Genomic DNA, 11,225 nt, shown 5'->3' on the forward strand with positions numbered 1-11,225 from the left:
TATATATATACAGTCCCTGACAAAAGTCTTGTCGCTTGTGTACAAATTGACCTGAAGTGCCGCTAAAATATATTTCTAATCAAAATTTTGTTACAAGAAATGGGTCATTTTAATCACATCAGCTTTTGTAATAATGTTTCAGTGAAAAATGAAACTGACAAAGTATTCTAATATTCACAGCTTGGTAAAGCCCACTGAGTCAATTTTTGGCAAGACATAAGTGTTGTCGCCTTGTCATATGAGCTTCACCTGTGACAAATAATGGATCAATTAGGTCTCAGGTGTGTATAAAAAGAACCCCAGTACACTAGACCTTCACATCAACTGCAACTAGACCTCTGTAAACATGCCTAAGATTCACCCTGAGACTAAAGTGTTGATTATCAAGAGGCTGAAGACCAAATCCACTGCTGATGTGGCAAACACCTTCAATGTGTCTCAGCGTCAAGTTCAGAGGATAAAAAAAAGATTTGAAGAGACTGGAGATGTTTTTGACAAGCCCAGGTCAGGAAGACACCGTAAGACAACTGTTCAAGAGTACCGTTTGTTGGTTTGAAAATCCAAGGCCAGCCCATTTTCCACTGCAGCAGAGCTCCACGAGACCTGGTCACCTGAAGTCACTGTGTCAACCAGAACAGTTTGTCGGATTCTGTCTCGAAATGGCCTTCATGGTCAAATCAGTGCCCATAACCCAGCACTAAACAAAAGACAATTGAAAAACCGTGTGGCATTTGCCAAGGCCCACAGCCTGCTAAAAGGATGGACGCTGGAAAAGTGTCAGAAGGTGGATTTTTCAGATGAATCTTCTGTTGAATTACACCACAGTCACCGCAAATATTGCAGGAGACCTACTGGAACCCGCATGGAGCCGAGATTTACCCAGAAAACAGTGAAGTTTGGTGGAGGCAAAATCATGGTCTGGGGTTACATCCAGTATGGGGGTATGCAAGGGATCTGCAGGGTGGAAGGCAACATCAATAGTCTAAAATACCAAGAAATCTTAGCTACCTCTTATATTCCCAACCATAAAAAAGGCCAAATTCTGCAGCAGGATGGTGCTCCATCGCATACTTCCATCTCCACATCCACAAATTGTATGAATCCTTGCCAAACCGCATGGATGCTGTCCTCCAAGCTCATGGAAGTCATACAAGATATTAAATTTGGATCTCACAGCACCACTACTTAATTTGCTGACATATTTTTGGATTTGCAGTAAAGTTGTTCATTTTCTGTCCCCTTGAACCCTCGGACCAGACACCAGATAAAAGTTCAAATAATTTACTTTAATATTTTCAATAGTGCACAAAGCACCTCCACTATACTCAGTAATCTATACTAATAAAAGGCAAAGCCCTCACTCACTCACTGACTCACTCACTCACTGACTCATCACTAATTCTCCAACTTCCCGTGTGGGTGGAAGGCTGAAATTTGGCAGGTTCATTCCTTACAGCTTCCTTACAAAAGTTGGGCAGGTTTTATATCGAAATTCTACGCGTAATGGTCATAACTGGAAGCAGTTTTTCTCCATTTACTGTAATGGAGATGAGCTTCAACGCCCTGGGGGAGGAGTTTCGTGTGACATCATCACGCCTCCCACGTAATCACGCAGTACATAGAAAACCAGGAAGACCTCAAAAAAGCGCTGAAGAAAACATGCATTATATAATTGAGAAGGCAGCGAAACAATAAGAAGCGAGCGAGTGACATATACAACCATATTCATGAGTTCTGCTACTTCGGAAACAAAGCACGATGTAAACCTACACTTTAAATTAAGTTCATAGAAAGGCTGCCACTGGCGTTTGTAATTTAGTGCCTGCCCATATAAGGCCGTCCGTCAGCGGCAATCCAATAGCAAACTCCCACTAAATATTCACGGGTTAAGGACTGTGCTTATGCAGAGGAAGATGAGATGGTCAGGGTGGTGTTTGGTACAAACTCAGCGAAACTGCGAGAGAAAGTTTTAAGTGCCAGGACTAAGGTAACATTAAATACAGCCATGGACATAGCACGAGATGGCACCAGCACAGCTGGGAAACTTCGATGCATGTACACCGAGCGGCTCACGTGAACTGACGCAGTGCACAGATAAAAGCAACAGTTCCAAAGAGCTGAACAAAACCGAATTACACAATTGAAAAGGCAGCAAAAAATATGAAGCGTCTGATAAGCATATTCATAAATGCAGCTACTGTGGAAACAAAGCACACGGTGGAAAAAGTCAATGTCCCGTTAAAGGAAGACAGTGTAAAAAACCCGTGCATGCAGTGTGTCAGGTCTCAGATAAAGAAGAAGACGAGCTGTTTATTGATGCAGTAAGAAACGAATCGATGAATGAAACCTGTCATCTTTACAACGATTGACAAACACGGAATGTAACTTGAACACAACACATCCTACAAATACGAACCGATCTACATACTCGAATAATGGATACTTTATTCGCCATCAATGATTGTTTTGGTAAAGCCATACTCAGTATATTCATTCATGAACGGTAAAAAAGTAAGAGCGAGGGAAGGATGACTTATTGAGGCATGCAGACTGTAGTGCGCGTCAACTCTATCTGAATTGCGCGATCACATTTGAAAAAATATATCTTTTCAAGTTCTATTTAGTCCATATGTGTCAAACTCAAGGGCAGGGCCACATCCGCCCGGTGTAATTATATCCGCCCGAGATCATTTTATATACTGTATTATTGTTATTAAAGCCGGGTATATGAAGCTGGTAACACAATAAACTACAGATCCCATAATGCAGCGCTTCAGCTGCCTTGCCGAACACTTACCGCGTTAATCAAGTCTACCTTATGATGCTGCAGGTTATTGCGAAGCTAGCTCACACGATGCTGAAGAGAAAAGTTGATTCTGAAAATAGAGCCTTTAAAAACCGATGGGAGGCTGAGTATATGTTTACTGAACCCGTGTGTCTCATTTGTGGAGCTAATGTGGCTGTAATTACAGAATTTAATCTAAGACGGCACTATGAGACAAAACATCAGGTTAACCTGAATGCAATGCAGAAGATACAGAAAGCAGCATAATTAAATAAGAATCTGACACTTCAGCGGACGTTTTAACCCGTGCACAATCACAAAGTGATTTCAAGTGAAGCTGCTTTATATATATAAATTATTTATATATATATATATATATATATATATTTTTTTTTAATTCTCCAACTTTAAAATTAGTTGTGAGTCTCCAAATGCACTTGAGTGTTATAGCATGTACTGTATATCTAACTTGTCTTTATTTATTTATTTTTTTACAAACAGGTTACAAAAGTGGGGTTTAAATACTTACCTTTATGCCCCAAAAGATGACTATAAACATAGAATGTTTTGGAGAGAAATGTATTCTGTTGAAGAAGCAGGTAAGACAGCTGTATTTACTCTTGCTTTCATTTTACTTGTTGTATTTACTAAGTTGTATTTAAACAAAACAGTACAAATTTACCATGCAGTTCTGGGATACTGGCCTTAGAGGCAGAGTTTCAAAGAAAAGGCCATATGTGAAGCTGAAAAATAAAAAGAAAGTTAAAATGGGCAAAAGAACACAGGCCATTTAACAAACAGACTGGAAAAGTGCATTATGCACAGCATCCAGGAGTTGACTTTTCTTTGTTGCAGATGACAGTCATATGTGTCATTTAGTGAAGAAGACAACCAAGGACCTGCAAGGCATTTGTTTCTCAAACTACACATTCTGATGGAGTCCTCCAATTGAGACTTCCCTTTTTTCTGTCCTGTTTAGAACTAGTTTGCCCTATTTGTATAAAATCTTAGATTTTGTGGCAGTCTGTCGCATGGAATAACCTTAATTCTGCGAAAAACGATAAACTGACATGTTTGTTGGAGAACGCTGTTTCATATTGTCATTTTGAACCCAGAACTGAACTTTAGAAATGTCAGTGCCCTGTATCCTAAGTAAACAGGAGAGCAGGTTCCAGTGGTTCTAATTAATTTAGAAATGGTTCTCTAAGAGCCAGTTAACATTAACAAATGACTATGGATTAGCTAAGGGAGGTTACCAGTAGGACACAAGGAGTGGCTGCTGAAAATGGGGACAGCCATATGTAAATGATAAAAAACATTGAGCAGTAATAGTCATTATATACAAATTATATTATATTCACTAATGTTGCAAATGTCTATTACTGCCAGAAATGACCGATTTATAGTTTGTTAAACATATAATACTAGAAAGCCCCATTTTCAGCGTTCATTACTTCAGCATCCTAATGTAAAGTTTCAAGTCTCCGAACAGGTCAGTGGGTGGGATTTGCACCTTCTCATTATGTCCACATGGGTTTTAATTGTATGGTTTCTTAATTTCTATTCTGGTCGAATCCTGGTGGTGTTTTTTTTCCTGTCTGTCCACCCTGGTCAGTATAATCGGACTGTTGTTTAGGTACCAAATAAAAAAGAAAAATCGGACTCTACTTCACTTAATTATACGTATCTTTCCTTTGTAAGTGGCATTATTTATCTTTTGTGTACTATTTATTCATTATTGTTCTTTTCTAAATATTTGTTTTTTTTCCCATGTAACTACTTCTTTGACATGTTATATAGCTACATCCTTTGCATGAATGTGTGATATTGAAATAAATGTTAAGTTTCTTTGATTCACATCGTTTTGTTCAAATGAGTCTGTTTTCTGAACTGATTAAAGACCCTTCAATCTTTTCTCAGAGCAACTCATGACTCTCATATCTGCGGCAAAAGAATATGGAATAAGATTCATCTATGCCATTTCTCCTGGTCTTGACATAACATTTTCAAACCAGAAGGAAATTTCCACCTTAAAAAGGAAATTGGATCAGGTTAGTATAAATGATACTTTTGGAACTGAAAAATATGGTTGGGTTATTGTCTTGCCTGCCTGTTTTCGAAGTCCACTTGACCCACTTTTCGTAAAAGTTATACATAAGTAAAAAGTTATTTAGGCAGATATAATTATTACCTTTTGGTACTATACACACTTGTATTTTATTGCTACATAACAGTTCATTATTATCAATGGTAATGAACCACCCTGAACTTGATTATCAGTAATAAATTTGTAGCTAAAATGTTTAAAGGCATACATTTATGAGTATGATGCTAAGTTGCTTAGTTTGTTGCAATGACATGGAAATTCAACTAAGATATGGCATATGTTATAAAACCCCTCGTAGTCTCTAATACTAGCTTGAAAAATTGTTATGGAATGGTCCATACAGTACTTCCATGTATATTTCACTTTAATGATTTTGCAATAATATATGATCAAGTACATTATCTTATATAGTATTTATTATGTACACAAGTGAATGCAGAGTGAAATGAGCAGGAATTTGAATTAAGTGAACAACTTGAATAATTAATTTAAAACTAAGCATGTTAGGTCAAATGACGTAAACAAACTTCATATATATATCACAATCTATCTCACAACTGATACTGGCATTTAAACATTGCTTAAATGTAAATATACATGTACTTAAAAGTTTTAATCATTAATTGCATTACAGCTTTTTTTGCTCTTAAAATATACATTTACTGTATCCATACAGTATTTTTTTTTTTTTTAACTTTCAGTGTATCATTTAGATCGGGGTGCCCAAGACGTCAATCCGATCGATTGGTAAATCAGAAAATGTAGCGCAGATAGATTGCGTTGCATTAAAAATATATATATATATCCTCCCTATGGCATTTGCCACTTGATTGACATACAGGGCAGCCAGTCTGAGATCTCTTTTCTTTTAACACACTGGTCATCCCGCATGCACGATCAAACACGCAAGCTACTGCCAAACTCCGGATGTGATCTAGTTAGACTTCCAATTTATATCGACTAAAGAAGGAATTTAAAAAAAAAAAAAATTGTTTGGGGATGGTATGGGCTGGATGTGGAATTGTAAGAAGATTTTTTTCTCACAATGTCACAATCGGAAGTGCGTTTGACTGATCTGTCACTCTATCATTGCTACTCCAAAGAAGGAAAATTATGGAAAGGCACTTTTGATCTGTTCATAAAAACTACGAAAATTACTTCCTTCCGAAAAGCAATCTGAGAAAGAGAAAGGAGCAGGAACTAAAATCGCAGTTAATCGAACAACCGTCATTTTTCACTCAAAAGCAAAGGCAGACACACTGAAGCATCGTTCCGGGTGAGCCACTCAATCATTAAGCATAAGAAGTCCGTCCAAGAGCTACCTCCTTGACTGCATTATTCGGCTCTACTTCTTTATGCGAGTTGGCCTTTTCCGACATGAAGATTATTACATCCAAATACTGTAGTGACCATAAATGTATTGAATTGTTATTGTGCCATAAAGGTTATTCAGTTATGCAAGGTACGACAACATATATTTTACGTATAAAGTATACTCAGTATGTGTGTGAATATTTATTTATTTATTTATTTATTACTGTTTCTTATCAGAATATATCCTATACGACACAAACAAATGATAAACATAGTACAAACCTTTAAATAGCTGTAAATATATAAAATATTCATAAGTTGTTTATCAAGACGACTCAATTTTAACATGCTAGACTAGTTTTATAACTAAAAGACACACTTTACTGTTAAGCTAACAAGAGTATTGTTTGCTAAGCAGCAGTTTTAAATTCTTTGATATCTTTTTTCTTTTTCCAATTAAAATGTAAGCTACTGCACTTAACACACTGTCCAATCATTATCACTGTCCAATTATTAACTAAAACAGTCATGGTTTGAGTTTGGACAATAGTAAAAGGACAAAATAAAGTCTGAATTCATTGAAGTAGATTTTCTTTGCCGCTTGTCTTATTAAACAGGTTAACTTCTTAGATTCCTTTTTCTCAGTTTATTACTCCACTTTTTTTTGACTTAAAGGCTAATGGTCTGATCGTCTTTCAGTCTCAGCCTTGACTTGCTATTCTTTTTTTACACTACATAACATTTGCTGTGCATTTGCTCAATTACTTTATTAACTTGAATAAAGGAACACTGCAACTAAATTACCATAAAGTATAGAAAAGCAAAGGCTGAAAAGATTAGTGTTCACCGATTGAGTCTTATTGGCCAGTTTAGATCAGAGCATCCCTAGTTGACTTAGCTTAGAATTAAAAACTGATACTGTACTGCCTGCCTTAAGTTTTTCCTAATATATTAGAGAGATTAGTAGTTATTAAAAACATGCTGTTAAGTTTGTGAGGTGTTCTTAAATCAATACATGGAATGGGTAAATTGAAAATAATAGAATGACGTCCATTTCAAAATTAAAGTACACTTCATAATCTGCTGAAAGGAGCGGGGATACTGTATGTTCTTGCTGACCACTTTTTCACTGTTAAGTGTTATGAGCAGCATTGTTTAGTTTTGTAGTTATCCTTAATACTAAATGTATTCATATGCTTGATGAATAGAATTGTTACAGCTTTCTGTTTTGCTTTTTGTGTCAGGTTTCACAGTTTGGATGCAAGTCATTTGCCCTGTTGTTTGATGATATTGACCACAATATGTGTCCTGCAGATAAAGAAGTATTTAGTTCATTTGCACATGCCCAAGTGTCAATTACCAATGAAATCTTTCAGTATTTGGGTGAGCCCGACATTTTCCTGTTCTGTCCTACAGGTAAGGTTTTTATTTAGTTTTGTCTTCTTTAATTAGTGCAGAACCACATTTTTAGGTTATTGTGTTTATGTGAGTTGACTCTTTTGCTGTTTGGCCAACAGAGTACTGTGGAACTTTCTGCTATCCAAATGTGTCACAATCTCCATATTTGCGGACTGTGGGTGAAAAGTTGCTGCCTGGAATTGAGGTGCTTTGGACAGGTGATTGTAGACGTGCTATGTTTTTTTCAGTATAAAGTTTGTAGTATGTATATTTTTAATTGGTTTCATATTATACTTTTAAAAATATTAAAAGCATTTATATGTGTGTCAGAAAACTGGTTATGAGGTGCTTATGCCTTTATTTTAAAGCTATAATGGTGTTGCTGACCTTGTAAAAATGTTTCCAGACAATTTTAAGTTAGAGGTTATAAAAAAAAAAAAAAAAGAATTTATTTCTAGAACAGCCATCATAATTGCCTCACAGTGTATTTATAATGTCTGGTGGCCAATATATGGCACTCCTACGTACCTGAATTTCAAAAGTATGTTTGCTGCCTGAATGCTCTTTTGCTGAGAATGATGAGTGTGCTTGATCTTCAAGATCTGGCTCCTGAAAATGAACAATTAATGAATTGGCCACATGATTTGTGGCTACATGTCGGCGTCCGACAAAGTAGCTTGATTATCTGGATGTTTTATTGTATAGTTGGTATTCTTGCAGGGTATGCATGAGCATGACCTGGATTTCATCTCCTTGCAAAGACTGATGTCTGTTGTGCCCCTGTTTCTGCAGAGAGAGGCTCTGTCTTGCCATGGGATTTTATTTGACAGGGCAGGTTCAGTTAGGTACATTTCTGCCTAGTGTTACTCAAAGGCTGTTATGCAGCAGATGATGCACCATCCACAATTTCCTCTGAGAATTTTAGATCTTGCATATTTCTCAGTCAGATAATCTTTCTTTTTTTATGTTTTTAGGTCCTAAAGTTGTATCCAAAGATATTACGGTGGATTCCATTGAAGAAGTTACTAAAATCCTGAAGAGAGCTCCAGTTATATGGGACAATATACATGCTAATGACTATGACCAGAAGAGGTTATTTCTTGGTCCATACAAGGGTCGTTCCACTGAACTTATTCCCAGACTGAAGGGTGTGCTGACCAATCCTAACTGTGAATTTGAATCAAATTTTGTGGCTATCCACACATTAGCAACATGGTACAGGTCAAATATGAATGGTGTAAGAAAAGACGTTGTTATGAGTAAGTATTCTGAAATGAATTGTAGATAAAATGAAGTCTTGACTGTTCTGGATAATAACATTTTATTTTCATTGGAATGAGTGCAACCTTATTGTATGTTGTGTTGATTATCAGACATTGCAGTTTCATACATTCAAGGCTGTGAACACTACTCAAATATTTTATGTGAGCAAAATCGTCACCTCCTAAAAGGGATGTTAAAATCCAAAAATTTGGTTTAATGTTTTGTATAAAAACTCAAAACATTTACACAGAATTATAAACTTAATTTCAAATTAAAGCAGTTCTGAATAGGTTGTTTTAATTTTCATCTTAATTTTGGTTATGTGGCACTGTGCCTTTTAGAATGTCTGCTAGTATGACAGGAAAGCTACATAGTTTATTCCTTTTGTTTTATGCATATGGAGATGGTTGATAGTTAAATCTTGGGATTTGGAGTTTGAGATGTGCAGCAATATTGTCAAACTCCTTAAATATATTTCATACTCATATTAGTAATAAGTGTGTATTAGTAATAAGAAACAATTTATCTGTCTAGATATGCTTCATGTTCAAGTACTCCTCTTAGAATTATCCAAACCACTGAAAGTTCATGGAAATCAAATACAGTGGTATATAATATTTGTAATAAACGGCAACCATGACTGTTTTCATTTTTGGAAGAATTGTTAATAAAACTTCTAAAGCTTCTGGGCTAGAGTATTCTAGTTTAACTAGCAGAAGTATTCAGTGTTGACCAGGTGTATCTGTGTAATGGGTTGAGGTAAGAAAGCAAATACTTGTATTCCCTGGACTATGAAAATAATCTACAGTAGGGGCCATGGGGAGACTGGAATTCACAGGCATCGCTCTAGTTGTCCAAGTATAAGAGATGGCACCAGTGTTTGCATCAAATTTTCCAATACCTAGCCATACAACAATGCGGCCCATTTTACGATCAAATGTTTGTATTTAGTCAACATGTGAAAATGGGGGAAAAATTGTGTGTAGTGAGAGTCAAATGCTGATATATAATATAAAATGTGTGTGTGTATATATATATATATATATATATATATATATATAATCTCTCTCTATATATATATATATATCTCTATCTCTATCTCTATCTCTCTGTCTCTATATACACACACACTTGCAAGTGTAGTACACACTCTAGAGTGACCAAAACTAAAGGAAATTTTAAAAAGAGAAAACTAACTTGGCAGTTAAAACATTTTGCAACGTAACATGGTTTTGTTTTTAATGGATTTTTTTTGTTCTGGTTTAATATTGGCCTACATGAAATGTCTGATAGAATTAAAATCTATGTCTCTCATTCATGAAAACATAAGATTAAAAATTTTTCTTGTCCACTACTTTAAACTATATGGGGTAGGTAGCATAAGAGAAACAATTTCTGTGTGGAATGTTCCTTTAAAGGGCACTTTCCAAATGGTTTGAGCAGGATTACAGTCAGGCATTCACAACTGTAATTGAAAAAAGTGAATAAAGTTTAAAACATATAAAAAAAATTTGTTTAATAAAGAAATAATTCTTTTTTTCTCAGCTGACAGTGAAGACAGCACAGTTTCAATTCAGATCAAGCTGGAGAATGAAGGCAGCGATGAAGAGATTGAAACTGATATGTTGTATAGTCCACAGCAAGCATTAAAACTTGCTCTGACAGAATGGCTGGCAGATTTCAGAGTCCCTCATCAGTACAATAGTAGGTAGATTTCCTGTTCATTGAAAATGTTTCCTTAAGAAGTAAAAGTATGTTTAACTAAATGGCTGTATTGGTATAATGAATATGAATGGAAGTAAAAATTGTAATCCGCAGATCAAGGAAGTTGCTACTCTGTTAAGATTTTTTTTTGACATTTTGCAGGGCTATCCTCACATATAACTGCCACACTCGTCAGCTGTTAAAGTGCCAGTGGATCAACAGACCGTAGCACTAGTGAGAGGTCTAGTTGGGCTCATGTTGTGGTCATGATACTGGCTTTTTTTTTTTTACATAATTTTATCTTTTGCTTGCATACCACATTTGCAATGGCACATTTGTTGCTCAGAAAACAATATATCTGTTTTTAAAATGTTGCGGCTCTGCCTAGCATTACAAAAACAGTGCGTAACTGTCCTATTCTTTTGTGTAAATAGTGTGAATGTCCATGGCAGTTTTAGTAAGTGGTCTGTAATTTAAAATGGGCCACATTTTTGAGTGTGTATATGTTTTTATTAGGTTCATGTATTTTTGAAGTGAATATTCAGAATCACAGTGGATTCTTGTGCGGGTTGGTACTGGAATTTGAAATGTACCGATTGTATAAATATCCTGGTACGGGGAAGTCTGACATTCATCAGGTCAAATCAATAAAAC

The 11,225-nt window shown here is 35.8% G+C and overlaps 1 protein-coding gene across 1 annotated transcript in view; it reads left to right on the plus strand.

The window, feature by feature from the left end:
- oga (O-GlcNAcase) overlaps positions 1 to 11,225 on the plus strand; it is a 52,022-nt gene that overhangs the window by 20,933 nt on the left and 19,864 nt on the right. The window contains exons 3-8 of the mRNA XM_039775263.1: positions 3,287 to 3,384; positions 4,706 to 4,836; positions 7,451 to 7,622; positions 7,724 to 7,822; positions 8,579 to 8,863; positions 10,413 to 10,571. Coding sequence (XP_039631197.1) covers positions 3,287 to 3,384; positions 4,706 to 4,836; positions 7,451 to 7,622; positions 7,724 to 7,822; positions 8,579 to 8,863; positions 10,413 to 10,571 — 944 coding nt within the window. The remainder of the gene's footprint in view (positions 1 to 3,286; positions 3,385 to 4,705; positions 4,837 to 7,450; positions 7,623 to 7,723; positions 7,823 to 8,578; positions 8,864 to 10,412; positions 10,572 to 11,225) is intronic.

Source organism: Polypterus senegalus, chromosome 1 (genome assembly GCF_016835505.1).
Source record: "Polypterus senegalus isolate Bchr_013 chromosome 1, ASM1683550v1, whole genome shotgun sequence".
Classification (NCBI taxonomy): domain Eukaryota; kingdom Metazoa; phylum Chordata; class Cladistia; order Polypteriformes; family Polypteridae; genus Polypterus; species Polypterus senegalus.